Source organism: Poromitra crassiceps, assembly GCF_964638095.1.
Source record: "Poromitra crassiceps genome assembly, chromosome: 1".
Taxonomy (NCBI): domain Eukaryota; kingdom Metazoa; phylum Chordata; class Actinopteri; order Beryciformes; family Melamphaidae; genus Poromitra; species Poromitra crassiceps.
This window is the reverse complement of record NC_139623.1, coordinates 72,006,227-72,025,045: the sequence shown is the minus strand read 5'-3', so window position 1 is coordinate 72,025,045 and position 18,819 is coordinate 72,006,227. Positions and strand designations below refer to the sequence as shown.

Sequence of the window (18,819 nt, the reverse complement as noted above, 5' to 3'; positions counted from 1 at the left end):
ATCCTGTCTTTGAATAAAAGTTGTACATTGTGTTATACTTGAAAACCATGTATTTGCTCCCTTATTTGTGTTCACAATTACAACAAATCTGTATGGTTTATCTGTTGGCATTAAACCGTGGTATTTCCTTGGGTGATATTCCATATTTGTCATTAAACCTAGCTGTTCACATCTGCATTTTCTACAAATTGAGCTAAATTTGCAATGATGAATCAAAGCCACGTGAGATATCACAAGTAGCCTACTTTTATTAAAAAACAAAATAAAATGCAAAGAGAGGTTTCCTTCTCTAACTATTGGTGCGTTCACAAAATATTTACACAATGAGATTTTTTTTATAAATAATCATCAATAACGTGGATAATGATGACATCTGCAGCTGCTGGACGAGAGACAGAAGAAACTACCCGAAGATTGGAGCAGAGGACATGACTACAGAGAAACTTAACCGACCAGCACTCTGCTTCAATCAATGAATGCTTATAAATAAACCATACACATGAGAATTACCGTTAACGTTACAGCATTTAATAACATAAATATGGTGATATCTGGTGGTCGGAAATTACTCTCTCTAGCTACAGTAGGGTAACTGGCTCCTATTGTGTCTTATTATTGTAACGTTTGAATCAGCGTTTCATAACTACAGCAGACCCCATAACGGGGATCTATACTGTTACATGTGTCTACTAACATCATTAAAAGATCATAAATGTAACGCTGTTCCTGGTACTTTAGTTTTAATCTAAGGCTACGTTGCTAGCTAGCTAGCCTGCCTGCCTTGGCAAAACAACACACACACACTACATCTCTCTCTGTCTAGTCACTATAGCCTGGATGACGTTAGCTAATGCTACCCAGCCTTACATTGGCATATGCTGCATTTAGCTTGTGGTATTATGTAGGCTACAGTAATATTGTATAGCTGGCTAGACAGACGAGTTTATCTGGAATCAGTGTGACAAGATCCCTGCTGCTAGCTTGTCTGCCTTTCTGTGTCAGAGTATCTAGCTACAGTATCTGCATTACATGCTACACCATGCAAACAATTAGCCCACCATACTACTGGACTGTACAGTATTGCTGTGAAAAAGTTAGATTTGATTGTGTCAAGTGTTACATGTTATATTTTTAACTGAGCTTTGCGGAATTACCTCAACACAATTGTGTTGTGTATCAGCTTTAAATATCCAATATATACAGCATTAAACAAACAACCAGCAGCATTCAAATGTGCAAAAACGTTATATTTATTGAAATGTGGTGATCTCATGTCACATTACATAATGTTATGCCCAAATGGTCTACTGCCCAGAAGCGTCAGTTTACATGTTTGGTAGGGAATTATTTTAATTATGTTAAACCAGCGTTTATCTTCCATAATGCATTAAATCATAATCACAATGCTAAGACATTAGCTGATCACCACAGAGCTGCACAGACAAGTTTATCAGATAATTTCGCCGTAAAATGTGTCCAGGTGATCAGCTCTGAAGCCCCGGCTTGTATGATCCGCTAAAATCCGATTTCGATATAGGTGTTATTTTGATCAACAGACCTAGCATCACATCATCATCACTTGAATTTCCTCAACGTAGTTGCATAGCCATATAGCTAGCCATATAGCTAGTAGCTAGCTCGGGAGCTATGCTTTAGAGAGGCCAAATGCTAACGGCTAGGTAGTGCTAAGCCGATGCAGCTGTTACACGTCATCGACAAAGGGGACCGCATTCCATTCCGAAACACCACCATTCCGACACCCCCCCACTCAGAAACACCCCCATTCCGAAACCCCCCCACTCCGAAATTGAAATTGATTTAACCCCCCCACTCCGAAACCCCCCCACTCCGAAATTGATTTTCAAGTCCATATTTCTCCGAGTTTCCTGCATTCCTGCAGCTTGAAATAAACGTTTCAACTCGTTTTTTTATGTCACTTCATATAATTTTGCTATAGCAGCAAACACGAGCCTGCTGCATTCAGATACAGGAATGTGATTGTGAACGTTGGATACATCCTAAAATCAGCTGTGGATCACAGACATTGGTGAGAAATAGCCTTTATTTAGATGTCGTTTTTTTTTTTTTACAGTGTGACTATTTTATTAGATAATTTCTGATTGAATAAAAACTACATCAAATTGATTGTGACTACGATGGAGTTTTAGGGCCATGCATGATGAAAAATAAAAATTAAAGAGGGATTTTTTTTTCCAATGACAGGAGGGGAAAAAAATAGTTTCCATTTCAAGAATAAAGTCGAAATGTTGAGAATAAAGTCGAAATTTCGTGAATAAAGTTGAAATACTGTAACGAGAATACAATTAAAATGTATCATTGCCCCTGGAGCAATATCTCCAAAGACCAGACAGGCTGGTCTATTTGGATTCCCAGGGGCACAAGTTAACATGTCTTAAGACCAGAGAGGCTAAGAGCCCCTTTGCCAGCCCCAGACACCCAGGGAAGCCACCCCCACCTCCAGGCTGCCAACAAACTGAAAAATCAAAACAAGTTAGGAGAGCACCGCCCACAGTGTAGCCTACTACTGTACATATCCCATTCTCCGACTCAGTCAGTGGTAGGCTATCCTGAGTTTCTGAAGTGTTGCAACTACTGTATATTGATGCAATGCCATGTGTATTTAACTTAAATTGCCATAATCTTGAGATTGATCATTCACAGATGATCTTGTACAACCAAATGCAAACGTCGGGCCGTGCGTTGTGCAATATGAAGACATTTGGATTCAGGTGTGTCCAAATGCATCCGCCGCCCGTGCATACAGCATAAATTATTCTTATTGCCGTTATTAAGGAGAGGAGTTGATTTGCCACTTAAGGAATGGTAAGTAGGCTATGATCACATGTGGTCTCAAACACCAAGTGCTTTCGTAGGCTATACTTACATTTTTCTTCCATAAAAGCAAATATTATTCCCATGTTGCAAAGTGAGCTATAGGTCTATATGAGGAATTCTAGCCATTCAATAGAGGCCTATATCAAAATTGTGCTGACGGGCAGATACAGGCTTTCATCTTGCTGCACACCTGTGTGGAGCTGCCTGCCGACTCCATATCCAAGTGTGTCTCCAACTTGCAATGCACAATCCTAGCCTGTGTAATATGAATAGGCCTCTGCTCCTCAATTCTTAATCAATTTATTTTGTTGCCTATAGCCTAATTTCCGGATTGCCGCCGCGTTAAATTCGGCTGTGTCAACCACGCTTATAACCAGCAGATCAAAACGCGACAATGCTCACTGCAGGCCAAGTGCATGGCTTGTTGAGATGAGTGCACTGCCGACAAACCTTTCTCAGATGATACTGTTAATATGTCAACACAGAAGTTAAAATAAAGTGTTGGAATATTTGTAATAAAATCAGAACAAACTAATTTTCGTTTTTAAATCAAGTTGTGTGTTGTTTCTGCAATGTCAGGCTATTTGATGCAGACATCACGGCATTTTGAAATAATGGACATCTCGTTAACAATGGCTATATTTCTCTTAAACATAAAATAGGCTAAATAAGGCACACACAAAAACTAACCTACCTTTTTTTTATTTATAGCTGCCAGCCATATTTACAGTAGGCTATATGATTATCGGTAGGCCTATAGCCTATTTAAAATTCATATTTGAAAGGTTGAATCCTCCATCGTTTCAGGGGGCACGGGTCAGACAGCCATGTCTACATTAGCTTACCTATTTGATGGGTCGGCACTTTGTTATGTATGTTCATATTACGCATGGGTTTTCACTGCTTTTTCGTGCATTGCAAGTTGGAGAGACACTTGGATTTGAGTCGGCAGGTAGCTCCACGTGAGCCAGCAAGCATTGTTCATTTTAAATTAGTTTTAATTCGATTTGGGCCTTGATTATGCCACTCTATAGGCCCGCATATCAATTGATGAAAGGAGTGCCGGCAAGTGTTAGCCTATAAACTATAACTCCTTTGATGTCCAACACGCAGTGCACAGCGAGATGAAAGCCTGCATCTGCCCATCACCAGCACAATTTTGATATATAGGCCTATTGAAATGCTAGAATTAAATGTTCACACATCTCCATCTATTAAATAAGCGAATATTATTTTGTGATGTATAGGCTAGCCTATAGGCTACGTGATGAATTAATGAATTTGCAATTAGGAAGTGCAGATGCACAGTGCGCCTCTCGTCACCTCACAACAACATGGGAATAACATTTGCTTTTATGGAAGAAAAAGGTAAGAAATAGCGTATTGTGTTAGTTAGCCTCAATCTCGAGATTATGGCAATTTAAACGAATTAAATCCATCAAGAATTGAAGAGAGGAATTGGAAACATGCGGATGTTGGCTGCCAATCTATATGCACCATGCAGTCGCAATATGATTATTTATTTATTTATTTTCAGAGTGTTTATTCTAATTAATTTCATCTGTTAATATGTATAGGCCTAAAACTGTAGGAAATTCATTGTGTTTATAGGTGTTGCCCCCATGCACGTGAGTCTAATTTATTATAGAGTTAATATAATGTAGGCTATAGTCTACTTAACTTTTCAATAAAAATAAAAATAAATAGCTTAAACATATGCCTTATGTTATTTAGCCTAGCTGTTTTCAGGGGAGCTGTGTGGACAAAGGGAAGGATTATAGATAGAACACTTCAATTAACATATTCTGCCTGTTTTCTGGAAAACGACCTAGTGAAGACTTTCCACTCTGCTGGTCTAAATACCAGGTGTGGTCTTGCGCATTCCTGGCTCGCAGTTTTCTGCAGGTCACGGTGCAGAGATATCTCTACAATCACTAAACATTGTTCATTTATGTTGTCTTGCCACACAGTTTGTTAAGTTTGTCAAATGCGTAATCGGAGAGCGCAAGGATCTGTTCCACAGCAGCATATTCAACTGATTATTTATATCTCCTGACACGCCGACAGGATCTAATCATAAATTATGTTTTCTACACATCTAAAGGTGAGCTGTTACACACGCCCACATTCATACCGTGAAAGGTGTTTGAAAAAAAATAATTGTAACTTTGAGTCAAATGCTCACAGTTGAATAAGGTTCATTCAGTCATATATTAGCAAGATGAGGACGTTCTTATTTGTGAATGCCAGTCGGGTTGAACTGATTTTGTTTTATGAAAATCTGAGGAAATTTAGCTTCCCCATTCCCGATGGTCTAACATGCATATGCATATTTTCAATAAAAAACAATGAGTTGAACGTTCATTTCAAGCTTTTGTAATTGGCTGCAGCTTATTTCCGAATCGATTGCGGCTGGAGAGCTGGCTGCAGTGTTTGATGCAGGAAACTCGGAGAAATATGGACTTGAAAATCAATTTCGGAGTGGGGGGGTTTCGAAATGGAGGGGATGTCCCCATTCGGAATAGCGGTGCCTTTAAAAAAAATGGGAACCCCCTCCATTACGAAGAATGGAGGTCGATCTTCGGAATGGGGGGGTTTCGAAAAGGCAGGGTGTAACCGTCATTGACAAAGACGCACTCTCTGATTGGCCGATCACGGCAGGACTGATGTTGGCAGTCACGCCGTCACTCATTGGCTGCGGGTCTGCGCGGGTCTTTCAATCGCCCCAGAAATCGATTTGAATGGCCCGGAGTCTAGACGCTAGTGACTGGGAACTGAGAGAGCAGGTCACGTGGGGGCTGGGTTTACCTAGGCTACAGTACGGCTACTACACTATTTGTGTATGTTAAGGAGTCTCGTGGCCTGCGGGAAGAAACTGTTCCTCAAGCGATTTGTGCGTGCTTTTGGAACCCTGTATCTTCTCCCTGAGGGTAACAGGGAGAACAGGGGGGATGGTTTGTGTCTTTGTTAGAATGTTGCATTGGGGCCAGTTCTGATGAAGTGAATGTGGCGAGCAGGGTAAATCCCACTATAAACCATCATATCTGCTTCTAACACTGTGATGTGAGTGTTGTCTTATACTTACTTTTAGGGTCTTTGTTGCCGACATGAAATAAACTTGAGTCCAAATGGTTCCCTAGCAACATAATTCTGATGAAACTAGGCCTCTTTGTAATTATATATTATATTATGTTTTTCACCCCACCCCCCTCTGCTCATTTTAAAACTTACCAGTAGAGTTTGGAGCGTTCGACCAGTGTGTAGGCATCTCCGTCTCCAATAAACATTCCACAGCTCATGCAAGTGAAACATTCAGGGTGGAACTTCTGCTCTCCAGCAACCTGTGCAACAGAACACAATAGAAAGGGGCAGGTGGAGGGGTCCCAATTTAAGGGCCAACAGGTGCAATTCTGAATTATGAGAGCTCTTTGTGCTGTGACGACCAGGTCCGTCACGTTATGTATGAGCTCGCTGTAAATTAGTCAGTCTTAAACTGTTAATGTGCGGTCACGTCATTCAGGGAGCAGTCATTGGTTAGTTTAACTGTCAATCATAGTCACTGTTTTGAGTGAGGGGATTAGGATTCGCGTGTCGTGTCAGCGTTTGGGCTGTTGTTCATTGGCTGTCCTTGCTAGCTAGGTCGGCCCTTACTCGAGCAAGCGTACGTCATTTTTACGGCAGTCTGGCCTGCCAGTGGGAGGGTTGAGGACAATGGGAGCTGAGAGCTCTGCGAGCAGCACATAAGGAAATGTGTGTCATCGATGACTAACTTGACTACGCAGCGCCAGGATTTAAGTGCTGAACTCTGACTGAAACCATGAACTGCTGAAAGATTGTTTTGACATTGAACTGAACCCACTAGATCTAGAGCCACATGTGGCTCCTTTATGGGTAGGTGTGGCTCTTTTAAGTCCTACTTAAAATAAATAAATAGATAAAAGAATAAAGGGATGAAAGGGAATTTTTGGTTTGTGGCTCTTGCAAAGAATTATTTTAGTCAATGTGGCTGTTGAGTAGGGCAAGGTTGCATGCCAACTGCACTAGATGTTTCATTGTGGATGTACGTAGCTGTGTGTGTCTGTGAACCTTGTCGAGGGTCCTTCTGCCTATTGGGGCATCGGCTCAACACAATAATGGTGTGAGCCCAGCTGCGGCTGGTGTCGGCCGAGCAGAGACGGAGCTGGCTGGGAGCCAAGGGGCCCGCATCCGACACCGAGAGATGCTGTGGGTCAACACTGTCAACACAGAGGAAGGTCCAAGCCAGAGCTACTTTCAGGTAGGGGCCGAAGGCCTTCATTGCTAAGCTATGGTCAGCAATGCTAACCTCAGCCCAAACCAAACCAAATGCACATTTCAGTTTGCGGTGGCTTTTGGTTGTGGTATTACTTGATGTTATCCCTAGACTGAAATGGAGCCAAAGTATTGTGATGGTAGATCAGAGGAACACTTTCAAAGCCGTGCTGTAACAGTGCACATTCCTGCATCAAGGCCATCAGTAGTGTCAGGATGTTTTGAGTGAAGATCCTCTGCTTTGGAGAGCATTGACTTCCATATCAGGAGGAAGCCAAGAGGAAGGAAGGTGGCTTAACACTTTCCAGAGTCACTTCAAGTTTGATCTTGTAGAGAGAATGGCTATGCACCTTTCTTTGATTATTGCATATTTGTATGGCCACTCTTGCCTACTTGCATGAATGGTGGCTTTTGAAGATCAATATAGCAGTTATTTTTAAACTAGCCCACCAACATTAAATCAATTTGTTACTGGGTGAGTACAAAATGTCAGTTAGACAATGGATACAATGTAATGAGGATTATCTGCTGAACTGGTTGTGGCTAAGGATTGTCCAGCTTGGTCTTGTACTGTGATGTTATGACAGGGGAGTCTCACTGAGAGCAATGCTCTCTTTTTCAGGAGTGCCCTGTTCATATTCAAAGTGGAAGAAAGAGGGAAGAAGAAGGATCTGATTTTAAATTCACAGACTGTATATAAAAAGTGTGGACACATGTGAAGCACAAAAATAAGCCAAACACATATATTATGTAAGGGTTAAAGGAACACTGCCCATTTTCAACCAACTTTGTATCATTAGAACATCAGTAGTATATCAGAAAACTGTAAACGGTTTTGAGTCTGTCATTTAATTTGACAATTATTGAGTGTTAAAGTGTGGACCAGTGACATCACTGGTCCACACTAACTCAAATTAATAACTCATTAACTCAAATCAACTCTCAATAACTGTCAAACTAGATGAATGATGAATAGTTTGACAGTTATTGAGAGTTGAGTTGAGTTAATGAGTTATTAATTTGAGTTAGTGTGGACCAGTGATGTCCACTGATTTTTTTTATCCCCCCCCCCCCCCCAATTTTTATAGAACAATAAACATACAAGACAAACGGGCTCAGACACAGGAAAATAAGTAATAATAATCTAAAGTAAATTTATATATATATATATATATATATATATATATATATATATATATATATATATATATATATATATATATATACACCATATATTTATACAAACCGCTTTTGTGTTGCCAGTAGGAGGTGCTGTGCCAAATTGCACAAAATTCGGCACTGCTCTATGTTGCGTTCCCTGCAGCGCACTCCCCACGTTTGAAGTCAATCAGATGAATGGCTATGGCGATAAACCGATTTTTGTGTTGCCAGTAGGTGGCGCTATGCTGAATTGCACGGAATTCAGCTCAGAGTGGAGGGAGCTGAATTCCGTGCAATTCGGCATAGCACCCCCTACTGGCAACACAAAAAGTGTTTCTTTTTTAAACAGTTTATCTCGAGAAACCTTCGTCCGATTGACGCACCGATGGAGTGCGGTGAATTTATTCCAGGACTGTCTGTATGTCTGTCCTTCGCGTATCTCAAGAACCGTTTGTCGGATCGACTTCAAACTTGGAGATTGCGTTTAGGGGGACCTGACAGAGTGCAGAGTGTGTGCATGGGGGAACGGGCACTGCACTACTTATCACTGATGACATTAACACTGATGACATCATCACTGATGACATCATCACTGATGACATCATCACTGAACTCACAATATTGTGTTATCACTGATGACATCACATCGAAGATCCGGCTCCATCATCACTGATGTCACTATGTCTTGTCACAATGCCTCCTTGTCTGTGTGTGACATCACTGACCAGTCTTGTCACAATGCCTCCTTGTGTGTGTGTGTGTGTGTGTGTGTGTGTGTGTGTGTGTGTGTGCGCGCGCCCTTATGACATCAGTTTTGACATCATCACTGATGACATCGCATCATTAGCTAATTAGCCTAATTAAAAAATCTGGCTCTGTCAGGTCACCCACACTGGTGCCCTTTACACCCCCTGAAAGTGTCAGCCCGATCGCACATGAAACAGCGCAGCTGTGGCCGGACACACAATTGAAACATACAAACAAACACAAATATCGCCCACATACTCAATTTGATACATATAGATACTGTAGGGTTTGCTTTAAGTGTTAGAGTGATATCAGTGATATGTTACAATAACGTACATATACATATATATATATACATATAATACTACATGTGTGGTGTGTTATGGTACGGTACGGTATTTATGGCTTCATGGTAGCCATCTTTTTGTTTCGACATCACATCCTTGGACACCTTAGTAAGATAGTTGTTGTCATTTTGTCATTTTATGAGGGAATTGTTCACACCCAACTCAACTGATGTGTAAAAAGCAAAGCACCAAAACACACCTATGAATAATATTAAATAATACTCAAATAAGGGGCTTAATAAAACCCCTTTGCGTCTTGCGCCTTAATTTACACCTAGATTGTGCATCCTGTAACTAGCAAAAGTGGACTTGAACATGAACCCTGAATGCACTTGTGCCATGCCCTTAGTCAGGGGTGGGCGGCCGCTGCTCTGGAATTGATTTTTTTTCTTTTTTTTCTTTTTACAGTGCACCTGAACGCAACATGCAAGATACCCGCCGAATAAGTGTCCAAATGTTCATGTCATTCTGGCCAATACTCCACTTCTGTTATAACATTTCATTCTGGAATATGGAATATCTTGTCAATAATCTTTATGACTAAAAGGTTAAAAGTAATCTCATGTGTAAGAAATGACTGTTCTACATTGAAGTAAAATTTTTAACTCATTGAGTGCCAGCCACTTTTGGAGAACGGACGCTCCCAGTGCCAGAGTTTCAGAGCGTTTTCAGTGAATTCTCGAGGCCCACAGAATATTGTGTGATATTACTATGTAAACACCGAACACGCAAAAAGAACAAGGAGACTCTATTGTATCATCAGCAAAAAAAAGTTTATTGATACCATTTTCCGTTCTTTAGTTATCAGCCGGAGAAGATAGGTCAAAAACAGCAAAAACAGGCATTTCCATCTAGAAGCTGAGATATTCAGCCTTTTGTGAAATGAAGCATTTCAAGCACATTCACTGACTCTAGCTAATATTTTCTGATGTAGTGACGTGGTGTAGTTGTGTGCTGCCCTGCGTGCCCCACCCCCCTCTCCCCCCCTCAGCTGCAAACTCCTCCCCACACTAGTAACACACAGCCTCACGCACCCAGCGTCTATTTTCGGAGTGCTTTTTGTGCGCCGCCTCCCAGGCAGCGCGACACAAAAAAGCCACACCGGACTGCAGGGAAAGGTTTGGCTTTTCAGTGTCAGCTGCTGCTTTTCTAGCGGCTAATCGTGTGAAGAAACTATGCAGACAGACAGACAGAGGCAGAGGAGCTCAGTTGTGTGCGCGGATTGACTACTGTTGGCAGGCACCGTCAGCTCCAGACAGAGCAATCTACATGGCTCTGGGCTGCAGCATGAGCGGTTTCTCTTTGATCACGGGGCTTTTTCAGGCTGTATTCCGGACATTTCTCTAATCTGGAGAGCACTGTCGCCACCTGATGAGTCCGTAAAATAGGTTATACAGCTTCAATAGCTACAATATTTGTACAGGACATACATAAGGCTTTGATCCACGTCCCACCGTCAAAAAAGGCAATTGACGACAGCTATCGTCTTTGGCACTCTACGTTACTAATTACTTTGACGACAGGCGTCGTCATTGGCACTCAATGAGTTAATAATTAGCTTGTTGGTTTTGGATTTATTTAGCTTCAAGAGCGCATTTTTGTTCTTGTGTGACCCTCAACACAGGCTTTGAGAATCCCGGGCCACTTACTGATACTTATGCTTAAATTAACCCACTCATATTCTAGTTTATTTCAAGAAAAACATTTTGGCTAGTGGAAATTCTAATCTAGCAGCCATATTGGCAGGTGGTCAAAAACGTTAATTTCAAGCCCTGCAGGGAGAGCAGGTGGTGACATAGGAGTGAGTGAGAAAACTAAAGGATCAAATATTGGTGGTTAAGACTGAATAATGACATCACAACTGTTAATTTAAAATGAGTTATTACTCTAAACCTGGCTTCAAATGCCCCACATTTTTCGCGCCGGCGCCGTTCATCCCCCAGCAAAATCTGGCCCTCTGGTAGCGAGGACATTTATTTTGTGGCCCCTCTCTATCATCAAAGTTGCCCATCCCTGCCTTAGATCATGTGCTACAGATCAGACTTCATGTATATAGTCTTGTTGAACATATTTGTGTGATCCTTGAGAGACTATATAGGATATGTGTTGGGTTTGGTTAGAGTTGTCACTTTTCCTCCCAATAATTAAACTTACCATTGTGGTCTGCCATGGCATTGCAAAGGGATATTGATTAATTGTAAATACAGTAATATGAGTATGCAGTGTGCTACTCTATGCTCTACTTACATTTTACACAAAGTTGATGGATCATAGATAAACGAATGACATTAAAGAAATGGTCTGCACATCACGACTTATACCTGAAATATTTATTGCAGCAAGTTGGCTTGTTGTCAAAAAGCCCAAACACAAAAGGGCCTGTAACTAGAAGACTAACATGGACTCTATCGGTGTTCTTTTGAATAAAGAAAAATGGCTCCGCATTGAATATTTCAAGTATAAATCAAGGGGTATAGCCTTTTCTTTCATCCTTTTCATTGATGTTACCATGATGAGTCCTGTTGTGATAGCCTCCTTGCAGCCGTGGCAGTGCTCCCCATAACGGGCCCAGTAGTGCTTCTTACAGAAGAGCTGTCCTTCTCGCTCATAGTACCAATGAGACAGGATGCAGCCACATTCACAACACCTACAGCAAAGAGAGAAGGGGCGCAGTTAGAAGAAGATGAGAGGAGATGGACGAGGGGGGAGAAGAGGATGGGGAAGAAAGAAAGAGGAGAGGAGATGGATGAACAGTGGAAGTAGAACAGAATGTTCAAAGGAGAGAGAGAGAGGAGCGGATGAGAGAAGAAAGTAGGATAAATAGGGTATGAGGCACGAGGTACGTCAGAAGTGTTGTAACACGAGCCCAATCAGTGGCAACACGAGACTTTGCGAGGAAAGTCGACCTGTTGGACAGTCAGTCCCCACAACAGGATCAGGTGGAACAACGCTTCCAGTTTGGTTGGACCATAGATGTTGTTTTTTCTTCAGTTTAGCCTTGTTTAAACCAAACACACGGGGGATACAGTGTCACTGATACCCAACTCCCCTGTCCCTCTTGACCCTTTTCACAGCGGCACCGTATAAGTTGGTCGCGTTGAATGGCAACATCATTAGTGGCCAAGGTTTAAAACAGTCCATCCAAACCAGCAGTGTTTTCTAGGGCATGCCTACAGGAAAGCCAGTTATCATTGTTGGGATGGCGTCTATCTACATGATGCAATGCAAGCTCTGAATTGCTGATGTCATTGTAAGAATGACATCGTTTCCCATGCAGGTCTAGTCATGTAGAGTCACCGGTCAGTCACATGACTACATAAAAACACTATGACTTAAGCATAATTGTTTGTTTCAGATGCTCCCATTTTGAAAATCGATCTAAATAAACTAAAAGCGTTATCATAAGTGCCCCTTGAGCCAGACTAGGCACTGCAGCTTGAGCCAGACTAGGCACTGCAGCTTGAGCCAGACTAGGCACTGCAGCTTGAGCCAGACTAGGCACTGCAGCTTGAGCCAGACTAGGCACTGCAGCTTGAGCCAGACTAGGCACTGCAGCTTGAGCCAGACTAGGCACTGCATCTTGAGCCAGCCTAGGCACTGCAGCTTGAGCCAGACTAGGCACTGCAGCTTGTATCACTCTGGAAACACAAACTCCAGCACATTTTCAGCAGCATCTTGGCTGAAGCGGAGTGTAGAAGAATAGCTGTGTACAGTCAAAACCTGCTTCCTTATCTCCTGCTTCCTCCCACACTACCACTGGTGTGGTGAGCTCACTTCCTGGACAGGCTCATAATAAAGCTCCATGTTTCCTGCCTCCCTTGCCTGTAAATGCCATGTACCGGTAGCTCATACAATGGAGAGAAAGGAAAAGAGTGACCTCACAACTGACAATTAAATAGGTGTGTGTGTGAATCAAATTTCCTCCCATGTATAAGATACATTTGCTGACAGGAACGTAGAATTACTGTATGTGTGTCATGATAACATCATGTAATTAATTGATTCATCTTCAAAATTGATTAGCCCATCACTAGAGTCCTTTTAACTTTATGGTAATCTGAGGTCCTAATCTGATTTCTTTTGTCTTTTTTTTTCTTTTTTTTTAATCTTCGCAATATTGTTGGTGATAAGCGAGCATCCATTGCTCTGGTGTACTTCCCAGTGATCACCTCACCTGTACAATCTTTTTCCATGAAACGTTGCGTTTCTGTAGGCAGCGCTCTTTGATTTTGCTCCTTAAGCTAACTACCAAGTTATTATTCTTGTATTTATCCCAAAGGACCCGCAAATGTAAAACGCATCACTTTTCCTGTGCGGAAAAGGATTCTTCGCTCATCTGAAGCTGACATTACGCATAGTGTTTTAGTCATGTAGAAATGTCGCAAACAGAAAAGCTTTCACGCACTGGGTATAGGATCACTATTGTGTTACATCAGTCGATGATGGCGAGTAGCAAATTGGACATGTTAACAATGTTACAGATTGTTATATTACAGAATAGTTTACTTTAAAGGGATAGTTTGGATTTTTGAATGTTGGGTTGTATGAGCTACTTTCATACAGTCAGTGTACTACTACATGCAGTGGAATGCAGCTGGCGCGGTCCCAGTTTGGAGAAATGGAGACCGGCCACGTCCGTTTTTTTACACCCTGTTTTTAGCTGAAATATAGCCATGTAGAGCTGGAAGCTCACTAATACTACCACTAACACTAATTTGTCTTCTTATAGCTCGAGCACTTGGCTCCAGTGCAGATTTCCGTGCCCAAGAATGACTGCCCCCCTCCCCTCTCCTCCGCCAGTCACATTACAAATGTTGTTCCGTGCCCGGGCACTAGTGATGCGCGGGTCAGGGTTTTTTAAGGCCCGCCCCAACCCAACCCGTCATTGGAGCCAGCCCGCCCCGCCCAGCCTGTTAAAATATCTGAAAATTCCGAACCCAGCCCAACCCAGCAGCCCGCAACGGCCAATTTAATGTAATATGTCTCCGGACTCAGGAGGAGCGCAGCAGAGCTTCCAAGGTGTGCAAAGTAGCTAATAACTCTGTCTCCCTCCCCCTCTCACACACACACACACACACACACTCACATGCTGCCATGCGCGACAACAGTTGTACTGCTCTGGATGCGTTGCGCGGCTTCTTTCATGTCATTGATTTCTTTCTGCTTCGTTACAAACGTCTTTTCTTCAATTAATCCAAGGTCTTCAAATGGAGGTAGCAGCCAGGTAGAGGTAGGCTACAGAAACGCTTTGTCACGTTCTGAGCCTGCCCCGCCCGCATCCGCCATATTTTCATAATTTGCCAACCCAGACCGCCTGCGGGGCGGGCCAGCCCGCGGGACCCGGCGGGTTCTGGGTGACCCGCGCATCACTACCGGGCACAATTGCATATCTAACAAACTCTGACACAATAGGTGGCGGTATGCACCTAGCTAGTTTGCAATCGGCCAATACACAGAGAAGAAGAAGAAGAGTAGGCTACATTGTCAAGTGGACGATCAAAGTTATCATATGGATTGGAGTTTTGTGACCTACAAGAGGTCAATACAAATGTGTGTGTTGTTTCTATACTGTGACGTGACAAACTTAAAATGTATAGAGTAAAAGCGAGTTGTGTTGATAATAGTGAGTAATGTTACCCATAACCATTAGTATAACATTAGACCACGGGTTCCCTAACGTTTCATCTTGGGACCCCAAAAGATACATTTAGTCTCCCTGGGACCCAAACTCACAAAAAACATACGGTAATGAGTTGCCATGACGACCAGTTGGCGACCCACCCGCCACAGGGGTCCGCGACCCAAATTTGGGTCCCGACCCATAGTTTGGCAAACATTAGCCATTAAACATTAGCATTTGCTACTGAATCAGATATCAGTAACATTAACATTACTAGGTAGTACGTTATGCAACAAGTCCATAACGTTAACGTAACTTGCCTGGGTCAGACCTTTTGAATCAGTCCACTCCACCAGTCAATAGCTTAACATTGCGAGTTGACAACAGTCTGATATATTGGCTCACGTAACCCTATTTCACTGCGAGCTAACAATAGCTTGTCTTGACGAATTAGACCTAGTTAAAATGCAAAGCTAATTGTAAAGCAAAACTAATGCTAAAGGCAATACAACTCGCTTTTACATTGACTATAACATCAGTCACAATTGTTGTCTATACAACAATGCACAAACTTGTATTTACATCTTGTAGGTGATAAAAGTCCAAACCATAGGATAACTGGTCATCACACTGTAAAGAAATTTCAGTCCGCTTCAGTGTTTTGGTACGGTTGTGTTCACATTTGATGCATTCCGTGCCTGGGCACGTCTGAAGCGTACCCGAAACCACCTTTTCAAGTGGACCCGGGAACGGTTCGCCGTTCCGCAATGTTCACACTAATCAACCGAACCAGAGCTGGGGTCAGTTTGGGGTCAAGTGTGCTCGGAAAAGGTCCCGGGTGCCTATAATGTGAAACTACTTGTGGTAAAGAGCTCTACTTAAATTGCAGCCTGTATTCATGCTTGAGTTTGAGCATCCAATACATTTATTCAGAAGAAGAACATAAAGATATAGTGCAGCCCATCATGCACCATGGGAAGTACTGCATCTATTAGTCACTGAGGAAATAAGAATGGAAGAAAACCATCAGTGCCGCACGTTCATTTTTGACCACCTGTCTTTGTTTTTGTGCCTCTGGTGGCGGATGTGGGACCTACATTATGAGCTTCACATCTGTGATTCCACTGAAACATCTGGACCAGAGAAAACACTGGAATGAACCCAGACATATTGGGTGAGAATATAGTGAGAATTGAGCCTCTCATGCTTTCTACTCTCAGCCCTTCACTTTCCTCACAGCTTCTCTCATGATCTACCTCAGAATAATCCCACTCGCCTTGGCTTGCTTCTGCTACCATTAGTCATTCCCAAACTTCCTCTCTGCCCCGAATCCCTGTTCCTGTGGCCCTGACGCTTCGTTCACACAGGGCACCTTGCCTCAACCCACGCCTATGCCTACAGACCTTGAGCTGGGCGTGAACCTATCACACGCTTTTGTGATCACACTGGACGCCTATTCCACGCTGAACCTGAGCCGAGTCACAAGCGCCTCTCCTCTCTCCCGAGTGTTTTTTGTTGTCACGTGTGGTCCCGAATTATCATGGGTAGGTAAAATAAATCGGATATATTTAATGTGCTATTGATGCTGGATATGTATAACCAGGTCTCCTTCGTGGGTGACTGTTGTTATAGAGAACTGGAAGCTGTTGTACTAAGTGGATTAACTTTTCATTGTCCATCTTGCTTCTTCGGTCGCTATTCTCTCTCCTGAAGATTTGTTTACCGACGGGGAGAAAGCCCCACGTGATAGCCACCTGTCAATCTCTCTCTCTAGCCGTTTTCCCACATGCGCTTTTTACCGCTAAATGACCGGAACGTGGTCTAATGCCTTCATGTGTGAAAGTTGTTTTCCGGTATAAGCGCGACCCCGTCATCGCGGACATTTCACCAGTTTCGAGCCAGTCAGAAGAGCGGTATGCGCGATCAGGGACACAAGTGTGAAACGTGTCAAGTCATTTGCCGCGACACCGGCCCTTCTCTCATGGGCGAGGTGTACACACGTTGCTTAATGTTCCAGCGGGCATAATCTAATCATTTGCGCACATTAAAGCAAACTGGCGAAATGATCTTGTGATAATAAGAGCGGTATGTCAGCTTCATGTGTGGGCATGCTGATTTCCCCCTCTCCCCTCTCTGCTGCCTGCTCGCTCTCTGGCCAGTCCTTGAGTCCTCCTCCTTCAGTCACAGCCCGACAGGGACACAGACGAAGCAAATGCATGAAGCGAAATGTGGAAGTATTTTGCTTACGTTGCCGACAGCGAAGGCAAGCCCGGACACATCAAACGAAGCCAGTCTGTAAAAAGTGCTTCAACGCGACGCAGGTGAACGGATAAACATCGAACCAGCCAGGCTATTTCTCTCAGACACGGATCCCAACTTCTTCAAATATATCAGTTCAAAGACTGGTTAGCGAATGTGAATGATACAACATACATGCCCTCTTAAGACAAACGAGTGTGATTTATTGTGTGACAAGCAAACTTATTTCACCATCGGAGTTTTGCCGACACGTCACTCCCCACCCGCTCTGCAGTGCCGCCCCGCCCCCCAACATACAGGCAATTTCGCTGCTATATTCCCACATGCGAGTGCCCAGGTGTGAAGGGAAATGTCCGATATTGACTTACAGGTAATTTTCCGGTACGCATGTGGGAAAACGGCTTCTCTCTCTCTCTCTCTCTGCTCAACACTGTTGTAGTAACACCATTTTATTTTGAAATTCAGTTGACTTTACTATTTCCCACGGATATTGTTGCGTTTTTCCTTCATGGCTTGACAGAAAAAGTCTGCCTTCACGCGCCTAGTCGGTTTGAAAATAGAACTCACGCCTAAACGATACAATCGGCGCAGGTCAGGCGAGGCGTGGGTACACGCAAGGTTCGCGCTCAGGCGCCCTGTGTACACAGCCTCATTGACTAAAAGGATGCCTATTTAAAAGCGTGGGTAAAGGCAAGGCGTAGGCAAGGCTTGGGTGCTGCAAAGCAGAGCTGCAGACACAATAGAGCCCGGTGTTGAAAAAACAAAAGCATGATACGATGTCAGGACATTAACTTAGGTCAAATGTCATGTTCTGATGACGTATTCTCCTCCCATGGCTTCCTCCCTGTTCTGTCTGCTTCACCCTGCTGGACTTCCTTTTCAAAACATTCGTGGTGGACTGTACTGTAAAGCTGCTGGAGCAACAGACAGGACAGTAGTCACTTTGCCTGACAGGTTGTACTGACAGTGGCACCCAAAGATGATGTGAAAGTAGAGAGAATGGTGCCGTATCCGTCTGTGGGCGGCAGTTTTCTGTTTGCAGGAAGTAGTAGATGTTGAACTACTATTTGTGTCGATACGTACACTCTCACTTTCGCTCCTCGCTGTTATACTATCTCCTTTCTCTCTAACTCACTCACGTTCCTACATATACTTCAGCAATGAACAGCATCGTCTCTCTTACCTTCCTTTCATTCCTCTCCGAAATCTCTGGTCCCGTCGTGACATTCTGCTCGATCAGTTCCTTTCCCCCAGACAGGACAGTTTCAGTGAGAGAACCTCCAGTAAAGAACGGTGCTTGTCATTCGCATCAAGTGTACATGAGTGGCTCCTCTATCTCACACACACACACACACACACACACACACACACACACACACACACACACACACACACTGCTGTGACTGGTAGCAGACGGCGGCTTTTCTCCTTTTTGTTCCTCTATGCGCTCAGACAGCTTCCTGTGCTCTCCTGCCTGCATGCTGTGTAGCTGTGTGTGAGAAAAAACCCTGACCCACTAACACCAGCTGGCCCAGTCTC

The 18,819-nt window shown here is 43.2% G+C and overlaps 1 protein-coding gene across 1 annotated transcript in view; it reads right to left on the bottom strand.

The window, feature by feature from the left end:
• LOC310785584 (LIM domain kinase 1-like) overlaps positions 1–18,598 on the bottom strand; it is a 40,026-nt gene extending 21,428 nt beyond the window's left edge. Inside the window, exons 1-3 of the mRNA XM_083646709.1 lie at positions 18,464–18,598; positions 11,910–12,048; positions 6,088–6,197 (exon numbers count right to left, since the gene is read on the bottom strand). Of these exons, the coding sequence (XP_083502835.1) occupies positions 6,088–6,197; positions 11,910–12,048; positions 18,464–18,507 (293 nt within the window). The 5' untranslated portion in view covers positions 18,508–18,598. The remainder of the gene's footprint in view (positions 1–6,087; positions 6,198–11,909; positions 12,049–18,463) is intronic.
• Positions 18,599–18,819: the final 221 nt, after the last annotated feature.